General features: G+C 38.1%; 2 protein-coding genes across 2 annotated transcripts in view; one reads left to right on the top strand and one right to left on the bottom strand.

Annotated features, from left to right (window-relative positions):
• The window catches only part of LOC133530843 (puff-specific protein Bx42), a 44178-nt gene extending 41703 nt beyond the window's left edge, over window positions 1-2475 (bottom strand). Inside the window, exons 1-4 of the mRNA XM_061868899.1 lie at window positions 2409-2475; window positions 1758-1909; window positions 1296-1453; window positions 582-764 (exon numbers count right to left, since the gene is read on the bottom strand). Of these exons, the coding sequence (XP_061724883.1) occupies window positions 582-764; window positions 1296-1453; window positions 1758-1909; window positions 2409-2425 (510 nt within the window). The 5' untranslated portion in view covers window positions 2426-2475. The remainder of the gene's footprint in view (window positions 1-581; window positions 765-1295; window positions 1454-1757; window positions 1910-2408) is intronic.
• Window positions 2476-2834: 359 nt separating this feature from the next.
• LOC133530845 (dr1-associated corepressor homolog) lies at window positions 2835-21657 on the top strand. Its single transcript, XM_061868901.1, has 5 exons — window positions 2835-3189; window positions 3283-3355; window positions 10535-10677; window positions 11720-11796; window positions 12970-21657. Exons 1-5 carry the CDS (start codon window positions 3148-3150, stop codon window positions 13556-13558), a joined length of 924 nt encoding a protein of 307 aa, XP_061724885.1. The 5' UTR covers window positions 2835-3147; the 3' UTR covers window positions 13559-21657.
• The last annotated feature ends 1345 nt before the right edge of the window (window positions 21658-23002 follow it).

Here is a 23002-nt window from a genome sequence, read left to right as displayed (position 1 = left end):
ATAATATTGCACTGTCACCCTACTTAGATATGTATATGAAGTTTTAGCTCAATCAAATAATGGAAAGTGGGTCTAATTTAGCTTACAAGATTACACCCGAACATACATACATACAAACAATAAAAATAATTTAAAAAAGCTTGTAAAGTAAATAGATTGTAATTTACAGTGGCTCTTCACTCTACCTGAGTTACCACCCTACTGAGCGAGCTAATATAAAGTCCAAAAGAAACACAAAAACCACCATACATGTTTAAACAGTACCAGGACTTGTATTCTTCATAATGTTCATAGTTTCCTAAAGGATTCTTAGTTTACTAAAGGAGCCTACACTTGGCTTTAAAGAATGTGCTATCAGGTGCTAAGCTAAAAAGTAATCTGATTTTCCAACCAAGTGGGAAAAATTAGGCCTTAGGATGAACTGATATTTCACTTTTAATTTTTGAAAGTCATTGTTCTGAGCAGATGGTTTTGAACCTGCGGGTTGTATGTAATTAGGAATTTTCATGCCCTACAGCTTAGGCTACTAAGACGAACACAATACACTAGCTACCGAGGCCAACAGAAAAACTCTAACTTACAGCTTTGGGAGCAGCTTTAACAGGCAGTGCTGCAGAAATCTTAGCATTGGTCAGTTTCTCCAAAGCAAGCTTGGTCTTTTCTGTGATATCTTGAATATCTTCCTCAGAGGGCTTTTGCAGAGTTGGGTCGTCCTCGGCAAGGACTTCTGATGGAAGCAGGTCTGTCAGTTTGGAGTAGATGATCTGGGGACGAATAATGAGTGTAAGTCTTGCTTTTTCAAACAAAAGTAATAAGTGCAGATTAATAAATTAAGTTTTAGCTCATTGAAATCTTTTTAAGGGATATTCAGAAATCTTACTGCATTATATGTTAAGTCCCTCTTATGCTCTGTGGGCATTTCATATATGGAGACAGATAAAATAAGCAAACACATTCTACTAGAATAAGACTCCAAGTAAAGTCACCTGCATTAATATATTACTTGACAAACACCACAAAAATATGTGATGTGACACTTATGTTTTATGGCTCTACAAATAAGATAGTGTATGATATTTTTGTGAATTTTGAAGAGTAACATATTATTGCAGGTGACTGAACTATACTATACTGTACTGCACTATACACAAAGTGGTCAGCAATCTTAACACATTGCTAACTTTATGGATAGTTAGGGTAGTGCTCCCATTCATGCAAAATTAGGCACAATGGATTTTGACTGGCAGATGAAGCCTAGAACTAACTAATATCTAGCATTACATAAATAAGAATACCTTGTCAGCCCCATGTCCTTGCCTAGCTATAGCAGAGTATTTGACCTTGCCGGTCTCATCTAACTGGACTGCCAGAGCATTTGAGGTGCTCTCTTTGCCTCGGGCACCCATGCCTAGGGGATATTGTGCTACATGGATTTCGGGGAATGCTCCACCATCTGAAAAATATGACTAAAGTGAGTTACCTGTGAATTAAATCTTATTATTGCTATTAAGTTGAAGTTTTTCATGTGAAAAAAAGTAATGAATAAAGTCTATCTTTACCAAAAGTATCTTAATTTATAACTATGATTTATAAGACTAAATAATGTGACCAATAACTATGATGATATTGTGGTAATATTGCATGCATCTAAAGTAATTATTGAGCAACCTTAAAATGGAAATAGCAATATTACCAGAAATTTAATATCATTTCTGTCAAACATCATTATTACTCTCAGAGGTTTCAAGAAGCATCACCTCCAAAATCCTCCTCAGCCCGAGGCACCCATCCCTTCCTCTGTCCATAGGGTGGCACACTGGTCTGCGACACCACCAGCGCGCTGCCAACGCGCATTGCCTTAAGCTCATCATCGCGGTCCCACACCTGCTGTGTGGGCGCTGGGAGTAAACTGCAAAAAGTAGCACAATATAAAAAGGTTGTATGGGTAAATAGGTAGCTTCTTAGGGGCATTCCTTTGACATACTGTTATACCTATTATAATTCAATCATGAGGATTGGGAAACAGATAAAACACTGATAAAAATATAGAACGAAGATACGTCCTTTAAGATATTTATCAACAAAATTAAGAAACATGTGTTGAATAGGATTTTAAGGTAGAATAAGGTATAGATTGCTAGATCTTTTAGAAACATGATTAATAAACAGTATAGAATAGAAGAGAAATGATTAATTGGTATTTTTTGAGTATTCAATACCAAAACACGTCAGACAACAGCAAGTAGAAAACCACATAACTACAACTAGAATTCCTAGGACAGGACTTTAACTAGATTTGAAATGGTATTAAGGTATGCTACAATTGATGTCACTGCTGACATAGGAAAATATAATAAGTTATTTAGTAATTTTATATTTAATAATAATCAAGTTTAATATCAACACACCTCGTCAACGACGCCATTTTTCATTTAATTTTTTTTTTTAATAGCACAGAGTACTAAATTATTGTCATTTTTAAAGGGTTACTCCAAAACCAGTAAATACGTAGTCTTAAGTTTATCTTCTCACATGTATCTTCCATTTATCTGCGAAATTTATATTTAAGTATATCTTTTATCCCTTGTAATTTTACAGATCAATTACTTAGTTGTCAACATGTCATGATTTTGTAGAAAAATAATCCTTATTTTTTTTTCTTTTGTTTTTTTTCTAATCGTTAACTTAATTATATAGTCATGATTAAAATAATATAATAATTAATGTGCCATAGGCCGTTTCGGAACGTATAAGGAAATTACACTCGTAAAGTTGTAACTTGCTTAGGAACGCACCCATTACATTTTTTTCATTGATTTTATCACACAATGACCAACGTATCACTTGCGCCAACTCAATATGTATAAATAAAATTAAATAGAAATTTTACTGTCTTCTTAAATTTAAAGCTTTCAAAATCATAAATTTAAATCAGACTAATTCCACACAAATTTAAAAATAATGTAGCTACAACAAAAAATATAATTAAGAACAAAATATGGCAAAGCTGTCATTTTCGTATATAAATGAACTCTGCGAAACGTCTCCCTTTTATAACCTCAAAAATGCGCGAGATGCATCAAACTCCAATGGTGAAGTGAGCTTTTTCTTATAATTAACTAGTGCTAAAGTGAACGGATTACCACAATGCCATCGAAAAAGAGAAAATACAACGCCCGGTTTCCCGCCGTAAGTTGTTATGCGTCGTACAACGACGTTACTTATGAGAAATAGGTGTTGTTTTTAGATTGATTGTACTATCGAGATATTGTTTATTTGTAGGGGCGAATTAAGAAGATAATGCAGACGGACGAGGAGGTCGGGAAAGTGGCCCAGGCCGTGCCAATCATAATTTATATCCTTTTCAATAGACGAGCTTAATCAGATTCGTCATTTTGTATTTTGTTATTCTATTCTGTTTGTTGTTTGGTATTAATAGACAAAGGTTTTGGAGCTTTTGTTTAAGCTTTGGGATCATTAGTGAGCAAATAAATTTAATTGCGTTTACTTATAAGCTCTAATGAACAGTCCAGCAGGGGGATCATTAACAACAGTCAACATATATTATATTTTTATTGCTATTAGTAATAGTCATAATGATACAAAACAAGTAAACCCCAATGTAATGCACTTAATTTATACAATATAACAGTAATTTTGCCACTAAGATTTAATTTTTATTAAGACATTATTGCATTCTTGTGCAATGAAATTTTTATTCTAATTTAGTGTCTCAATTTTGTAATCGCTAGTGTTTATATGTTTTTATTTATTGATATGCACATAATAACAGTAATAAAGACACTTAGCCCTTTGCTTCCTACTGTAATATTGGATCAGTAAAAATAATCAATATCCAGAATCGTAACTAAGCATTTTTTTTTTAATTAATGACGTTTACTGCTTGCTAATTAAGCCAGGATTCTGTCAATGTTGAGGTGAAGACTTTAGACTTACGAGAAGAGAATGTTCAGTTAAATTTAGATTTTAGTGAGTTATGTACTGAAGAAAGACTGGACATACACTGCAATAAATAAAAAAAACACATAATATCTATCTCACTCACTCACTCACTCACGTCACTTTATAAACCAAAATAAGAAAAACAAAGGAAGACAGCAAACATTGTGTTTCATGGATGCACATGTTTCCATAATCAGAGCCACAAGCTGATTATGGAAATTGTAATTTTTGATCCAAGCCGGCCCATTACGACACTTAGGGATCTGTCAGACAATACAATATTATGATGATGTCATTAAGCTGATGACACTGAATTTTGACTTGGTGAATGGGAATAGGTGATAAAATAACACAACCTCATTGAGCTAATGATGCGTTTTGATTTTTGATAGACAGTAAAAACTTCTGTACCTATAAAAAAAACTTGAAATAGAAAGAAACTTAAACACATTAAAAAAACTTAGGAGATATTATTTTTCTGATTGTAGGTATACATCAATAGCCGGGTCCACACAGAGCAAGCACACGCACGAGGCAATTTCCTCACGCACAAACCATTATCCTCGCCCGAGCGATCTGCCTCGGCCGCGGCACGTCTACACTGGCCGGTTTGTGCGTGAGGAAATTGCCTCGCGCGTGTGCTCGCTCTATGTGGACCCGCCTACTCTTGTATACATTTAAATCCATGAATAGTTGTAAAATTATTTAGTATTGATATATTTACATATTAAAGATTCAGTCCCCATTGTTTTTACTACTTTTAATAAAAATAAAAAAGCAAATTGTGTTTTGTTTAATAAATACAATACAATACAAATGTCAGAAAAGAGATATTGTATCCGATTTTGGCATATTTCAGTCTAAAACATGTTTGACTTTAAATTAAATCTGATTCTCTCAAATTTTTACACTTAATTTTTTTCCCAAAAATATTACGTATTAGTTTTTTGGAACTTATGTACGAAATATCATTTGATATTTACCAGTCGCTTTTCGGTGAAGGAAACATCGTGAGGAAACCGGACTAATCCCAACAAGGCCTAGTTTACCCTCTGGGTTGGAAGGTCAGATGGCAGTTGCTTTCGTAAAAACTAGTGCCTACGCCAAATCTTGGGATTAGTTGTCAAGCAGACTCCAGGCTCCCATGAGCCGTGGCAAAATGCCGGGACAACGCGAGGTAGAAGAATATTGAAATCTGACTCAGTTCACGCTGACTGCAGTAGGCCTATTCACTCTCTAAACATCTCAAGTTGATTTGATCAACACTTAATATGAACTTAACCACGTAGATAATAATACTGCATACAAAGTTCTCACTTTGACGTCACAAATCAAGTTTTCATGCGATCCTTTCTTACACATGTCACATTATTTTTCTGACTTACACAATTACTTACCTTACTTTCATTAAATAATTAAATATATTAATACATACATAAATCAATATATCATATATTTACCAATTAAATCATTTTTATCATTAAAAAAATTGCATAAACCTCTGTAATCCGTCAACGGCCGGTTTTTTGCCCGTCTAGAGACGTCATCATCTCAGCCGACACACGTCCACTGCTGGACAACGGCCTCCCCCATGTCTCTCCACAACGAACGGTTATTCGCTGCCCTCAACCAACGGATGGACCAACAATCAGATTAAAGTCCACGACTTTAACCTGATCGTCGGTCCTTCTAGTCTGGGGCCTTCCCACGCTCGCCACTGGTCGAACCTTTCTAGAAATCAAGCTAACATTTTTATAATTCGAATAGACCAGAGGGCCTACCGCGAACCACGTTCGACGTCCCTATCACACTTACACACGAATTTACAAGTGCGACAGAGAGGCAACACGTCGAACGTGGTTCGCGGTAGGCCCTCTGTTATCGCTCGCGCTCTCATCTCACTGATAACGCAACGTCACGTCATCTCGTAACTCTTTGTTTGGTTTATTTTTAACTTTAATACATGATTATCTTTAGTATAACACATTTAAGCTGAGTTTGGAGATAATTTTTATGTTTACACACTGCATGATAGTTAGTTATATGTATTTCATTTAGTTTTGCGTCCCTGTAAAGGCGTTGAACCAATGCAAAGATATTTAACGGGTGCTTTTATATTTTATCGTCGTCCACGATAACACGATTTATCGTCACGACAAAGCAAGGGTACTACTTTTGAAGTAAAATTAAAGAGAGCTAACATACAATACACTGTACAGGTACAGTCAAGTGTAAAAATATGGGTCCACGCAACTTTCTCAAAAATATGTCATATAGCTCTTAATTCGCCGACATAAGAGCAATGGGACATATTTTTGAGCAAATTGTGTGCACCCTCATTTTTACACTTGACTGTACAGTGGAACCTACATAGATAGTGGAATACGGATCAATTAAGAAGGTTCACAAATAGTGATAACGACTTTTCGTCTTATCTTACGTATATTGACTTACCGAGAGGACTTTTATTTTATCAATCAGACAATAGAGCGCTTGAAATATGCAGTTTTTTTTAAATAAGACCTTACTAGGATTACTTTTAGTGTACAGCGCCAGTCGGCCGCTGGCAACAAAAGTATGTAGGCGACCATCGAATTTCGAAATGTCATTATCAGAGGGCCTACCGCGAACCACGTTCGATGTGTTGCCTCCCTGTCACACTTAGGTACAAATGTACAAGTGCGACAGAGAGGCAACACGTCGATCGTGGTTCGCGGTAGGCCCTCTGACTCTATCGCTCTCGCGTATCCGAGCGATAGAGAGGCAAATAGACGAAGTGGTTCGCGGTTATAACTTAGCACAAATGGCGTACACTCGACCCAGTGACCCAAGCAGGCGTGTAAACAAAACACCATATTACTATCACTTCGACAATTTCTCTTAGATTGTCGAAGAAAATATGAAATAATTATTTTGAGTGCCGACTGATTTGTCTGCATTTTTCTAAATTCTTGAGGGGTTACTCATATTGTATCCCTCTTGGTGTGACGTCAGTCATTGTAATTGTGCAATTTTATAGTACATTACGATACAAGTGCGAAAAATAGGAAATTCGAAACGAGTGGCGATAAATTAAAACACGACCGAAGGGAGTTGCGTATTACCTATTCGCACATGTATCGTACAACGTTTTACAGTACATATGGCCCTTTAAAATGTTCGACACAGTAACGTAATATGCTAATTTCCGCACTAGTGCGGTAAAGTAGCACCATATGTACTGTAAAATATTAAAAAAAACGTTACAGAATTAATTATTATTACTATGATTTTTTTATAAAAATTGATAACACTCGGTCTTTTGTCCTCACGTTAACCTCGTAAACACAACATACAACATTTTCCTATTTTTAATTTGAATCTTGTTGTATAGTAAACTGAGTTGAAATTCGTTTCGTGTTGAGAAAGCAATGAAACGAAATGTTACTTTACTTGGTTTATGAAAAGATTCAAATAAAATCTAAACGGAGTGTATATACATCGTATCATTCTAGAAGACGCATGCCTTGACTCGCAATGTCATGTTTAAAGGTTACATTTGACAAATCCACGCGTCATCGTAGATGACACGAACTATACATATTAACTCACTACGCACTAAAATGCGAGTACGAGCGAGATGCATAGAAAGTAAGTTACAAAGACGCTAGCGAATATGTCAGTCTCCAACTGGTGGTAACCGTAGAGGTCACGTAATAAATGGATGGTCCTCTTTTGACCATGATTATATCGGGTCAAAATTTTGTCGTATTAATACATAAATCACGCTGTTTTTTTAAAGTTCTTTTTTTTAAGGGTGCATTGCTGAGCTTATATTAGGTAACTTTTTCACAGAAACCGGTTAATTAACTCCATTTTGGAGAAAATCAATGATAAATGTTTATATGATAAGGCCCCTACGAGAGTGTACACATGCATTAGGGCCTATTTACATATTCGCTACTAAACGCCAGTACTATCTCGGACTATCGATATTCGAAATGTCACTGATATGTCATAGTTTTCAATTATGGGTGTAAATATACTATCCATATTACAACAAACAACAACGCTATTAATTACTTTTTACGAAAAAAAAACTATGCAATTCAGTTTCCTTAAATGTCCTTGGCCAAACCTCGAATTTAATGGAGATTAAAAAAAAGCGGCCAAGGGCGAGTCGGACTCGCCCATGAAGGGTTCCGTACCATTTATGACGTATTAAAAAAAAACTACTTACTAGATCTCGTTCAAACCAATTTTCGGTGGAAGTTTGCATGGTAATGTATATACCCCCCCTATAACTTCTAAAAGAACAGAATGATAAAACAAAAAAAATATATGATATACATTGGGGGGACCCATTTTATCACTTTAGAAGTGTCTCTCACGCAAACTATTCGTTTAGAAAAAAAAATATTATTAACCTCAATATCATTTTTGAAAACCTATACATAGATACCCCACACGTAAGGGTTTGATGAAAAAAAAAGATATTGTTTTTTTTTCTATTTTTGTGTCAAAATCTTAATGCGGTAGGTACATAGGAATACATCTACTTACCAAGTTTAAACAGTATAGTTTCGGAAAAAAGTGGCTGTGACATAAACGGGCAGACGGATATGACGAATCCATAAGGGTTCCGTTTTTTGCCATTTGGCTACGGAACCCTAAAAAACACACGTGTATTTTATTTTCCTCGTATTCGAAATGAAAAGTAGAGTGTTTAACTCTGGTGAAAGGCACTATTTCAGTGTCGGAATATTGGCGCTCTCATTGCGTTTGAGCGCCAAACTACCTCGACAGTAATAAGTGCTTTTCATCCCTTGGCTAACAATGTACTATACTTTACGTGGTTTAACTTTGTTTTAACGCATTCACTGCCAGCAACGCATATATGCGTTCACCGTCATACAAGTTTGTTCCTAGGCCACGCCCCCTGGCAGTGAATGCGTTAAACTCTCAACTCCTACCGAGGCGATATTGAATCGATAGAAAACTTACCGATGGGAAGCCCCAAATCACTTTGTTCAGTCAAGTGCAAAAATAAGTATCGAATAAATCGTCTCATAAATATGGTACTACGCTCTTATTACACTGGAATAAGATGCTATGGGACATATTTTTGAGTAAGATGTGTACACCAATATTTTTACACTTGACTGTTCTAAGTGATGAGTAATTCTACGGATTACACTCACGTATTTTTAGTCACTCGCGCGCCATGTTTTGGAGAGCTTAGGTCTCCTTTCTGAAGCACTAACAGTGCGAGCAGAGGGCCTACCACGAACCTCGTTCGACGTGTTGCCTCCCTGTCACACTTAGCTACGAATTTACAAGTGCAATAGAGAGTCAACACGTCGAACGTGGTTCGCAGTAGTAGGCCCTCAGTGCTCACGACCGCGACGCGGCGCGGAGCAGGGGGCCTACCGCGAAAACCGAAATTCGCAAATTGCGGGGACCTTTCTCTTTTACTCTTACTAAGACGTAATTAGAGTGACAGAGAAAAATGCCCGCAATTGACGAACTTCGATTTTCCCGGTAGGAGCCCAGTACGCGATTCACAGCCGTCGTGCTTGAGAAAGGAGACCTAAGCTCTCCGAAACACGTCGCGCAAGTGACTAAAAATACGTGAGTGTAATCCGTAGAATTATTTAATGTTAGTATGTCTCACGACAGTTTAAATTCGATTGAGTGATGAGTGGCGGTAGAAAGGGGAGGCCTTTGCCCAGCAGTGGGACACAAAAGAGACTACCTAATGTAAAAAAAGTTAAAATGTTACAATACTGACCCGCTATGTTTAAAATAACGTATCATTACTCAACTATGGCTATCCTCATTGAATATGCTAATATTCCTAATAACTACATTAAAAGTTATTAACATAAACACGAACATCCTAAATTCATAATTCTTCCGACCGCGCACCACACAGTTTCCGAATCATTATGTCAAATTACAATGTCTATCAATCGTACATGAATATTCATGTCCACGATTGCCTTAACCGGTGTATGGTGGCAAAACTATGATGAAAACGCGTATCTGACTTAATGGAGATACCTTGTAGATTTCCATTGCTAATAGTAGTTTATGTGACTGCTACATAATGAAAGGCATTCAAATACGAGTATGGGTTCAGACAAATGTTTTAATGGTTAGTTATGTACACACGCACCGATACGACCTTCAAACCTTCAAGAAAAGAGCGTACTCGCATCTTATATGCCGGCAACGCACTTACAACCCCTCTGGTGTTGCAGGTGTCCATGGACGGCGGTAATCGCTTACCATCAGGTGATCCGTCTGCTCGTTTGCCTCCTCTACCATAAAAAAAACACGCATACACTGCTTTATCTAGACATATTATAAGCTCTCTATATGATGTGTTCAGGAACAGCACGTTACGTCCGCCATTGCGGCATTTGATCACACAATAAAACATCATCGCGTCAAGCAGAGACGCTTTCCATATAGATTTTACATTGACCCACCTGTTCCTATTGCTATCATATTCGCACAGTGACATCGACAACCAGTATCATGGGAGGGAATATACTCTAAGATCCTTAACTCAGATTCCTCTCAACACCTCGGACACTGGAGCTGTTCGTGGAGTCTCTCCTCAGCAAAGCCCTACAAGTGACGACCGCGAGGAACGCCAAGACCCTCAGCCCTTCACACGTCAAGCAGTGTATCTTGGCCGAATCTCGCTTCGACTTCCTCAAGGACTTGGTACGTCGTATTCCTTAATCTTTGGTCCTTCAAAATCGGACCATTATTTGTAGGGTCAGTCCTCAGCATAGCCCTACCAGTGACGTCAGCGAAAAACGCCAAGACCCTCAGCCCTTCACACGTCAAGCAGTGTATCTTGGCTGAATCTCGCTTCGACTTTCTTAAAGACTTGGTAATTATTCTTTAGTGTTTCCTTAGGTGGTTCTTTTCTTCTAAACCAGAACATTCTAGGATCACTCTCCGTATAGAAGTCCTTCAAGTGGTGGCCGCGAAGAATGCCAAGGCCCTCAGCCCTTCACACGGCAAGCAGTGCATCTTAGCTGAATCTCGGTTCGACTTTCTCAAGGACTTGGTAATTCTTCTTTAGTGTTTACTTAGGTAGTTCTTTTCTTCTAAACCAGGTCATTCTAGGATCACTCTTTATCGAAGCCCTCCAAGGGGTGACTGCAGGGAACTCTAAGACCCTCAGCCCTTCACACGTCAAGCAGTGTATCTTGCTTGAATCTCGCTTCGACTTCCTTAAGGACTTGGTATGTCGTACGTACTCCTTAATCTTTGGTCCTTCATAATCGGACCATTATTTGTAGGGTCAGTCCTCAGCAAAGCCTTACAAGTGACGACCGCGAGGAACGCCAAGACCCCTCAGCCCTTCACACGTCAAGCAGTGTATCTTAGGTGAATCACGCTTCGAGTTCCTGAAGGACTAGGTATGTGTTCTTTATATTTCTTCAAAACTGAAACTATGTTGTTGGAATCACTCTTGGTAAGTGCTCTTTAATCTGAGGTCCTTCGGAACTGGAACTTACAATGTTCCACCACCGCGAGGAATGCAAAGACCCTCAGTTATTCACACGTGAAACAGTGTAGTTTAATTTCCTCTTTGACGCTACTGTATTTTGGACGAGAAAATATTACGAAAAGTTTTCATTTACTTCTGATTAACGTAGATTACTGTATAGGTACCCACTGTACAATGTATCTATTTATTGTTTTAATTAACATCAAAATATAATTTCTAAAAATTGTTATGATTGTATTTTAGGTCGCAAACATACCAGATGTGTCGGCGGCAGAAGAGAAAGAAATGATGAGCGCCGAGGACTCCCCAAATTCATCTAGGTAGCTTATCTTATCTTACTTCGTTCCTTATCTTTATCTTTTGGCACAACTTGTCGCACATGGGCACAAGGTTGCCTTGCAAAGCTGACGGTTCTGCATTCAAATACCGGTCAGGGCGTAAAATTGAGTAGGTACTATTATTTGGTGCCTTGGATCTTGGATATGTTTTATTTTGCATGTTGTATTTGTATTTATATACCAATGTAACGTGTATCTGGGTAATTCGGAAAATGGACTAATATGATGGAATCATGGGTGTATTTCGGAGTTACCCAACATTTTGAACTTCTGAAGTATTGCCGAATACATCGTATATGCAATATCGATATCCGGCTAATATATCTCTATTTTAAATGTATACGTAACTGGCCGATTTGTGAAACAATATCGTCATTATTTTATTTTTATATCTTACCGGATGCTGATATGAACTTCATGAGTTTTATGACTTCTCTATGAATGCGGATAAATTTATTAGTATTAAATTCCGCTCTTATTCCGTTGCATTCTGTAAGCGCAACACAAATGTACATAGACTGATAAAATGATAGGGTCAGTGGGGTAAATATAATGTAGACTTCATTTTAAACGGAATAGGTATGAAATTGAATAAGTTTTTGAGTGTAAAAAACGTAGTCTTATTTTTACCCGCTTCTAATATTTACCCCGACTCTAACCCTTTCAATTTTGGCCTAGATTGTGAAGTAGGGCCAGAAATTTCTAAGCTGTGTTTTAATTTTTCAGATAGATACTAAATTGGCAGTTCGATCGACCCCTCCCACTACCCAATCATCCTGCTTTTGTACCAATATTGGTACCAAAGTTGGGTCCTTCATTCGTAATAAATAAAATCAAGGTCCTTCATTCGTAATTTTAACAGTAAATGGGTGAATCAACTTTTTTTGTTTTGTTATCCTGTCCCGTTGTCCAAGGGACAACAGTGGCACAGTTTGTTTGAAGAGACGTTGTATGCCGTACTATTAACATGCTTAGTAGGGGGCCCATTATGGACATTGGTTATAACGACCACAAAAACGCAAGTTTAATACATTTAAGTACCATAAAACAGTATTTCAATGAACTTTTGTCCCCTGGACAACTAATCGTAACCATGGCAACGAGTGACGCTAAAAAGTTGATTCTCCCAAATATTCTAATTAAAATTTTGTTCAGATTTTCAGACTCAGCTCCTCGCCGATTAGCCAGAGAAGACTCCAATAGCTCCAGCAGCAGTGAAGTCCGACCACGGATCCAAAGAGAAATGCCTCGCAGCATCTCCTTAGACCCCGAAATACATAGGCATAGGCACGAACCCACCTCCACTATAGTCTCCACAGATACAGTCATGGATTTATCAAAAAAGTCAACAGAACCAAAAGTTCGTGCAAACTTTTACCAAGAAACCCTTCCTGATGAGGTACAGCAAACTAGTGTCATAACCCCCAACCCAACTTACGCGCAACCCTCAACCTCAAACTTCGTCCCAAAAGTCGACGTGCCAAAGCCAACGAAATTCTACGTAGATGTACCAATACAGAACAATAACACGCCTGTGACACCAATATTAAACATAGACTTTTCAAAAAGCTTAGCCGCCCCCGAGATAAAAGTTTTAAGCCCCGCTTTAGAAAAACCGAGATTACAAAAACAAAATTCAAAACCATATAAGGAGGTTAAGGAAGTTAAGAAGTTCAAACCTACGCCGCATATTGACATAGATTTGACGGGAAATCTACAGATCGATGAAGACTATGATACCTGAATACGTTTGTAAGTTTTGTTTTTGTATTTTGTAAGTGCTGTTTGCTATGCAATGGGGTTTTTCAAGCTGTATAAAAAACATTTTATTTTGACGTTTTTGTTAAAAAGTTATTGCAAGATTTATTGCTTTCAAAACACAATTATTATGGTGGGAGATTACTCCCGTGTATCACGGGTTTCTTTAGTTGTTCAATACTTAAACTATAAAATGTCCAATAAATTCTCAATATTTAAAGTCCGTGACACTTCAATAAGTTTATTTAGACTTAAATCGAACGGGATATAAACCGTGATTACCTTTTATATTGTTTCTGAGCTCCCGATATTTCGACGCAGTTACATGCATCTTGTTCAATCGATCGATTGATTGTCCGGTCGGTTTAAGTCTAGTGAAACTAAGCGTGAATCATTCAATATGTTTATTACTTTAAAATAGAAGACTCCCATGAGATTCTGTCATATTATTGTCTGAATACACATCGCGCTGTAGTCGTGGCTGATGAAGGACCTCCAAACGGATCGAAACACGTGAGTGAACGTTTATAAATATTCATTGTATGTTGAACTTTATTTATAAGGGATTAAAGTTATGGATATTTATTTCGCTGTCTAAAAAGCCTCATTGGCTAACAGGTAGATGTAATATGTTATGTTGTGTTGTGTTGTTTACCATTGTGTGTGGTATGTTTTAGTCGCTACATCGATATTGGTTCGTTCTGATTTTCTCAATCTTGTCGCCTAGTCAATAAGATTGAAAATAAAAAACAATATTGACACAGTCACGCCTTTTGACATTACGTGTCTTATATTGTTTTAAACGAGTCATGATAGTTTTTAAATTCAACTGTTTTCTTTTTTCGAAAGCGCGATGAACTAATGATCCATTCAGAACAACGCCATCTATCGTTACCAGAGTTAACTGTCTAGCTTTCCGACTTCGACACTAGATGTCACTAGTGGTCTCCAAATTTATTCTGACGTCACACGCGAATTTGAAAAAGGGAACAGTTGATTTTAGTCCTTGATTTGCGCAGATAACTGCATGAAATTTAATTACCAGTGAACAGTAACGACATTTTCCTGATCTGTTTATTTGTAAAAAAAATCCTTTCCCTGGTTATTTGCACCGGTTATCTGCGTGAAACAAGATTTTAGGTAATTAAGATAATTATGTAAATTTGACATTAAATCTGACTTACACTAGTAAGTTGGAATGAGAGACAAATACTTTTGACTCTTACGCAATGACTTACAAAATGTAAGTCGGTCCTAGAAATTATAGATAAGATTTTTCTAGTTCGCGTGGCTGCAAAGAGTTGACAATTGTTTTGTTATTATGAAGTCTAACCTTTAAATTAAGATTAGCGATCTTATTTAAATAATTATCAAAGAATAAAAACGTTTGCTGGCAAAACTGTTTTAATTTTATAAATTAATTGACGCTACCGATGCTTGTCGATAAAGATTCTCTTGAAGGTTTTTATTCTTTGATCTTGATACGTTTATGTGGTTTTATTATTGTAAACCAAAGTTTCATGTGTATATTACAAATGAGTGTCAGATATTTTTGGTGCGTTGTTTCACCCGCTACTATTGATGCTGACTGTACGGTCCGAGGCCTGGGCTATAACCGCGTAAATCGAAGTTCGCAAATTGCGGGCATCTTTCTCTGTTACTCTAATTACGCCTTCATTGGAGTTGAGAAAAACGTCCGCAATTCAAGAATTTCGGATTACGCGGTAGGCCCCCTGTTCGATCGAGTGACAGGTTTGCCGTACGTGCGTTAAGGACGCAGCTATGAGTGAAAGCGAGAGAGATAAGCTGACCGGCCCAAGGTCGTGATCCGGTACGTCCGTCTGTTAGTGCTTTAAAGAACTCCATTTACGTTGCAAGAAATAACATGCGATTTTTGAGAATTGCCGGTTAAGCTAGTTCAATTGATCGATCAAATGCTGGAAAGTAACACAAATCGCACTGTATTATCGGCGATGTCAGTGGAGGCGTAAAGGCCAGTCCAGATGGGAACAATGTTTCGACAATCTGATTAAATTGTCTGATCAAATCAGGTTGTGCGGACGCCTACGCTAATTTGGTTCGCCAATTTCGGCCGCCGATTATGACCGATATTACCGATAAAATGGAGATGCGGATGCAAGAATACCAATCTGTGATGCTAGTTATTCGCCTTTGAGTTTATTTTTTAATTCGGAGCGCTCAAAATTACCATAAATCTAAATTTGGTGATTACATTGGAAATCGACGCCAATTTGTTTTCTGATCAAATCGGTCGATTTCATCATTCCGTCAGGACTGGCCTTAAAGAATCTATAAACGATGCAACAAATGGCATGCGTTTTTAAATAATTGCTGATTAAGTAAGAGCAACGAATTTAATCGAAACGCGAATCTTATGCGTTTACCGCTGACGTTTGGAGAGACCATTAATGTATAAGTGCGTTCTGTACGTTTGTCGCCATCATGAATGAAGCGTTTCAATCTTTTTTAGAAACAAAAACGAAAGGACTATGCGTCAAAATGATTAAAAAACCAACAGAGTTGAGAATTAAGTCATTAGATAGGGAGCGTGCATGAACTGTAGGAGGCAGCACAGGAGCCGTCAGATTTTTGGCGCGAGACGTAAATGTGATTTTAATTGTTCCGATGTAGCCCACAAGATGGCAGAACCTACTATGCACAAGAAAACACGTTACGTGTAAATGTACATGTTTATGGTTCCGATTCAGGCCACAAGATGGCAGACCCTCCAACGCGCACGCTCCCTATAGGTATTTCTATGTACGGTCGTTCGGTCGGTGTATGGTCGTTCTATGGTCACCCAAGTGGAAAATGTCATCACCCTTATTACCTAGGTAATGGAGTCCACCGCTGGGCGAGCGCGGCGAATAGATTGCCCCGCTTGCAGCGGTGCGCGAACATCTACCTTGCAGCAATTAATTTACTTACTTGTTCTCTATTGCCTAGGTAATAAGAGTGATGACATTTTGACTAAAATACAAATATTTCAGTTCTGCGATTGAATTCCGGTTGGTGTCTGTAGAACGAAATGAAGTACATAGAAATACCGATCTAATGACCTTACTCTCATTTCTATTGGTTTTTGGATCAGGCTCCATACAAAGTTGCCCATAGTCCTTTTATCTAATCAATTCAGAACAGTCATATGTTATGTTTATGAAAATGTTATTTCAACTGAAAAGGACTTAATTGTGTACTTGTATTTAATTAATTTTCCTTCAGGATATATTGGAAGTAGGTGCGGTTGCCATCAGATATAACGGAGTGGCCACGGGACTCACTTTAAGGCCCCGTAAATTCGTCTTCTTCGCTGATTCTCACTGAGCGTAAGCGAGAGGGATGCGCGTGCTCGGGACCGTGGTAGTCATGTTATTGAATTTTAATTTGTTATAAGTTTTAACAAAAAACCGGGCAAGTGCGAGTCGGACTCGTGCACGAAGGGTTCCGTACCATTATTTATAAAAAACGGCAAAAAAAAAATGTTTTTTGTATGGGAGCCCCCCTTAAATATTTATTTTATTCTGTTTTTAGTATTTGTTGTTATAGCGGCAACAGAAATACATCATCTGTGAAAATTTCAACTGTCTAACTATCACGGTTCATGAGATACAGCCTGGTGACAGACGGACGGACAGCAAAGTCTCAGTAATAGGGTCCCGTTTGACCCTTTGGGTACGGAACCCTAATAATCGATGAGTCCCCTCAAAAATAAAATGGCGCATATTTAGAAGCAATTTGGATATTTTTAACTTTTGTACATAAATTGTGACAAATTTTAAAGTGCGTTTTAGACCTATGTTCGTGATTGTTTTGTATCAAGCGAAAGTGTAATTAACCAGGATTCGAATCCATGGGTATAGACAGGTAAAATTTATGGCCTCTGCCCCCCTTCGGCCCCCGGTGATATCAACTTGCCCCCCCCCCCCCCCCACTTCACTGAATGACTACGCCCTTGTTTGAATCGATTGTCACTAGAGAAAATTCTGAAGATTCCATGATTATGGCAACTGTATTGTGAATATTGTGATTTAAAAAAACGATTTTTCAATAACTCCCGTCTCTAAAGCTACGGCACCTTAACGTTTTGATAGTAGAGGCTTTGATCAGATATTTATGAACACCTTGGCCGCTCCGATATATCTGAAGGCGTCTGTAACTCCATGCTTGTGATCTTTGTCCCTTTTGATTGTAATAATGTGCTAAAATGGTGAAAAACAACACTAGTTTAAATGAAACGGTCACTTTGTGTGTAAATTTCTATAATGAGGTGACCCTTTTTTACTGATTTGAGTGTATAATGTAATATGGTATTATGCAAATGATTGTGACATTAAAAGAGTCAAAAAAAATTCAGTTCAGCTTTTTCCCAAGTTGATGTTTTTTGTGAACTATGAATTGTATTGTTTTTATATGTAGTAAGTAATATATGTGTATGAAATGTAGGTAAAAAATACTTTGCTGAATGTCAATTAAATTGAGATTTATATAATTATGAAGAAAATGTATGTGCTTTGTAGTTTGTAACATAAATTGGAACCTTAAAGCACTTTTAAGGTCAGTTTTGGCCTTAGCCTTGCCTGTTTCTTTTTTTCTTATTGATATATTTTTCTATAACTCCATCGAAAAGAAATTGAGCCTCTTGGCCATTTACTATCTGTATCTTTAGGTATTTAAATAAAAGTAAACAACCAATTTGTACATTTTCGGGTAGTTAAAACATTCATTGGTTAACCAACCATTGACATATATCTAAGGACGGGCCAAGAATGGTGCTAGTTCAGCGGTGTCACTCACGAATTCGACCTAATCGTGCAGTCTAACGCAACTAGTTGCGACTTACGACCAATCGCGCGCATGATGGGAATTGGGAACTCGCGTTGTGGCGTTAGACTTCACGATTGGCTTGAATTCGTGACATCGCTGTACTGGCCCCATTCTTATTGCCCGTAAGGCTATGTAACCAACCAAATACGAAACCGCCTGGATCTGTCACTAACCGACCTAAATTTAACCTACATTATTTAATCTTGTATAGGTAAAAAACTTAAGTAAGTCACCTGTTGTATGTAGTTGTGACGTGTTCGAATAGACAATACATGTTTAAAAGACACACACAAACAAAACAAATGTCTATTCGAACACGTCACAACTACATACAACAGGTGACTTACTTAAGTTTTTTACCTATAATGTTTTAATCTACCCTCAACTGATTTAAGGAGCCATTTGAGGGTAGAATTTGTTTACTTTTATTTAAATACCAGTCAGAGTATAAACAATTTCCATAATTATATAGCTGTCCCGCTCGCACATTGGCATTTACCGACATCATCGAAGGGACAGCAATATAATTGCGCGTGCGATAGAAAAAGAAACAGGCGGGTCAATGTGCGAAATTATTCGTGCTTAGCATCCTTACTTTAGTGATGGTCAAAGTTGACAAATACAGTGTGCTTCACGAAGAACCCGAAAGTTTTTAATAGTGTATTCCTGATCATATTTCAAGACCAACTGCTTAAACTTTATTTGTGAGGGATTGTTAGGGAATATATGAGTAAAAGAAACTAGCTCATTCAATATTACTAACAAATTTATTCGAACAGCAAAAAAAGTAACCGGATACAGCTTTGGAGCGCTTTAGGGCCTCCAATACTTAAATTACTGTAGTAAAATGGCACTCGCCTATTTTAAGTGACAGGTTTACTAATAACATTTGATTTTTATGTACAAATGCAGGAAAAACAACGAAAAAAACCAAAATTTTTTTTTGGCAAAATTGACCTAAACTCGTCAAACATTCTTTTGGCCTCAGAAATGCGTGGTTAAAATCTTTCGGGTTTTTCGTGGAACACCGTGTATATCAGAATCAGAACACATGCTGATTTCTATGGTAACTAAGACAAGTTACGATATATTTGACCACTGACCGTCACTATCTATTTGATGTTGACTGCACATGTTATACCTAAAGCAGAAAAGGATTAAATTACGCTGAATATGTATATAATATAGTATTGTATACTATTTTTGTACCTAAATATCTGTTTTATGCATTGACATATATCTAAGGACGGGCCTTACGGCAGTAAGAATAAGGCCAGTACAGCGGTGTCACGCCCACGAATTCGAGCCAATCGTGCAGTCTAACGCCACAATGCGATTGATGGACGAGTTTGCATCACGCGCGCGATTGGTCGCAACTAGCTGCGTTAGACTGCACGATTGGCGCGAATTCGTGAATGACACCACTGAACTAGCACCATTCTTAGTGCCCGTAAGGCCCGTCCTTAAATATATATCAATGGTTTTATGTCACTGTACAAATGATCACGCAAGAAATAAGTCATATTGAAGTTTGATGATAATCGTATGTGTGTTAGTACAGTCAGAGACGTGTAAACGGCAAAGACTGCTAATATCAGTCTAAAGTTGTGTTTTGTGGTCATCGAAATTAACTGCCTCGTTTGCATAACATGAAACCTTATGTTATGTAACTAGAATGGACCCAACATTGAAACCGCGATAAATTTCTTTCAAAAATATTAGTGTCCCTCTCAATTTCGACTCTTTATTGTCATTGTCAGACATGTCAGGAATTGTGCAAACTGACAGATTGCTTTATTCACGATTTAGTGAAAAGTAAACATATACAAAAAAATATACTACTTGCACAGCCTTGAATAGTATAAAGTGAGGAAGTGACGTCATATTTTGATATAAATTTGACATAAACAACACAGTCACACTATGTAATTGCAGATGCCATGCAGAGTTAGATTGGTCCAACTCTAGATGGCCCGGTATGGAAAGATCTTGCAAGTACCTACCGAAAAATATGTTTTTGACGTTAAATGCTATACAATTAAATTTAAAAAGAGTGACCCAGGAGAATTTAACCATGGCAACGAGTGACATGAAAAAGTTGATTCGCCTTCACCTAATACATAAAATTAGCAGTCTTTATTATTTGCATGTCTTTGATATAACGTAAGTGACTGGGGTTTTCCGAGTCAGAGCTATCATGTTGGTATCCATGGATACTTATGGCTAACTACCCTATTTATGACACCTCGCCTGTGGTTGGCACCTTTACAAGTATTATAGTACAAAGAGTGGGGAAGTAGATTATCTTCATACAAACGCACCGCGCGCGGCTTGTATGTGTGCGCCATAGTATCCATGCGTCGCTGCACCCACACTCAAACAAAATGTCGACCCGTTTCTCAGTGCGCCAGCCGGGGCTTTTGTTTGAATGTGCGTGCGGCAATGTAAAGATACTATGGCGCACACATACAAGCAGCGCGCGCTGCGTTTGTATGAAGATAACCTCTACTTCCCCACTCTTTGTACTATGCCTTTACCTTATAAATTTTAAGCCATCAGTGGTTACTTTCCTACAAAAATAGGTGCCAATGCCTGGTTTTAGTGCCAATTATTGGGAAGTAGTTAGCATATATATATGTTTGTAATTTTATTTATGCGTTTAGAGCATTTAATAACCGGAGACGCCTTTAAGAGTTCACCCCTCTGCCGAAACCTTGCCCAATGGTCATACTTATTGTATGGACTGACATGGCTATTCACGTAAAAATCGGCAGACTTTTGTACAGAAAATTACAGACAAGGCGTCTCCAATTACTAAATGCTCTAAGACTAAGGTTTAGAGAGAATACATCGGTAGTGGTTTGTTTCCTTAGGGAGCCAGTTACCAGTGACACTGATGAGTTATTTAATTTTTAACCGTTTTGTTAAGGATTTTAAGTTGATTTTTCCATAACCGATGTAAGTAAGACTGTGAGACTCGAAAGCAATAATGTCTAACCCCCTCATTCATAAACGTCTCCTTAAGTTAAGAAGCCGCTAATTATCGTTTGTCCCTTTCTATAATACCAATACGTCGGAAAGGGACAAACGATTATTAGCGGCTTGTCAACTTTAGTATACGTTTATGAATAAGGGGGTTAATGTATATGTATAGTAAAATGTTAGAATTATGTGTACAACGCTGCATTGTATGTTTTTATGTTGTAAATTATGATAGAAATACAGTTTGGTGATACGTAATTATTAATGCGTTTTTTTTTCTACGGTGAATGAGACAAGGACAATATCTGTACAAAATGGCAGTAATTAAATATTCAAGTCGTAGACGGATGACGTCACTGACGCCTCAAAAGGTAGGTCCGAGTGCTCACTCTATACATCAGTTTTGATACCAATATGCTTATTATTTTCGTAGTAGACATCTAGCAGCGGAATTATAAGCGGTACTGATCGGTACTAAAATTGATGTATGGAGTGAGCACTCTATGCTTACTTCTTATTTCTCTATGGTTCCGTCAATTTGGGGGCATTCCATGAGAATCTCACTTACGATATGCTTTTGCCTTGTATGGCAGCTACCTCAATCAAACCCGTAAAACTTAAGAATATACTGGCTACAAATTTGCATTTGGCAAGCCAAGTTAGAAAAGAATACCAGACCCAAAGACCCCGAAGAATGATAAAAGAAGGACAAAGCTGTTAGAACGAGAACAAGTATAACAAAAATGAATGGAATAATACCTATGCGAAAAAATCATTGGGAATAACCCTTTGTTCAGCGCTTACACCTCTAGGTACTTAGCCGCAGGGCCCGCAGGCTTAGGCCGGGGTCGTTTTCACCCGCCGTGGGGGACGCCGCACGCGGCGGGCGAAAACGACCACTCCCGAGCATTCCCGAACATACCATTCAGACGCCGCGGGCGGCGGGCCGCTGTCGGCCGCGGGCGGCGGGTGAAAACGACCCCGGCCTTATCGTTAACGCTCCGTAGCGTAGCGTAGTCATCTCTCTCTCTCTCTCTATCCCTCTTCCATATTAGTGCGACAGTGACAGTTGCGTTTCGGGTTTGCAGCGCCATCTATTGAACGGAAGTTGAGTTATTTTGAATCTCAGTTCCGTTTGGTTCCGTCCATTTAATTCGGCGCTTAGGCCTTTGGCCAATAAACTTCAATTCAATAGATGACGCTGAATATTGGAGAAACGCGATTTTGAGTTTTATAAATTTTAAACGAAATAGTAATTTCATTAAAAAATATCTTAGTTTCCGAGTAAAATGGCTGTGACATGACAAATTATAAAGGCCTGTAGACACCGAATGTGCGTACGTGCGCGTAGTAATATAGATCCTTATGAGAGACGGCAGACGGCACACCACTGACATAGACAACAGTGCGTGCACGGTTTCTAGACACATCTACGCACACCCAACCGGTGTGTGCTGTGGCCTTTAAGGATGACTCACGCTAGACCGGCCCGGGGCCGGGCACTATCTATGACGGCTGATCGGTGATCACGTGGTGCTTTCTATAGAAAAAGAAGCACCGGAAGCTCTTGCTCCCGGCCCGGTCTAGCATGAGTCATTCTTAA

Source organism: Cydia pomonella, chromosome 24, assembly GCF_033807575.1.
Source record: "Cydia pomonella isolate Wapato2018A chromosome 24, ilCydPomo1, whole genome shotgun sequence".
NCBI lineage: Eukaryota > Metazoa > Arthropoda > Insecta > Lepidoptera > Tortricidae > Cydia > Cydia pomonella.
This window is presented reverse-complemented; position numbering and strand designations above follow the sequence as displayed.

What these genes read in the sequence shown, in the direction of transcription:
- LOC133530845 (XM_061868901.1), top strand. Translation starts at nt 3,148, where the DNA reads ATGCCATCGAAAAAGAGAAAATACAACGCCCGGTTTCCCGCC. An exon ending in GGCCGTGCCAATCATAATTT is followed by an intron (nt 3,356 to 10,534) that starts ATATCCTTTTCA and finishes TCCTCTCAACAC; the next exon opens with CTCGGACACTGGAGCTGTTC. An exon ending in GACTCCCCAAATTCATCTAG is followed by an intron (nt 11,797 to 12,969) that starts GTAGCTTATCTT and finishes AATTTTGTTCAG; the next exon opens with ATTTTCAGACTCAGCTCCTC.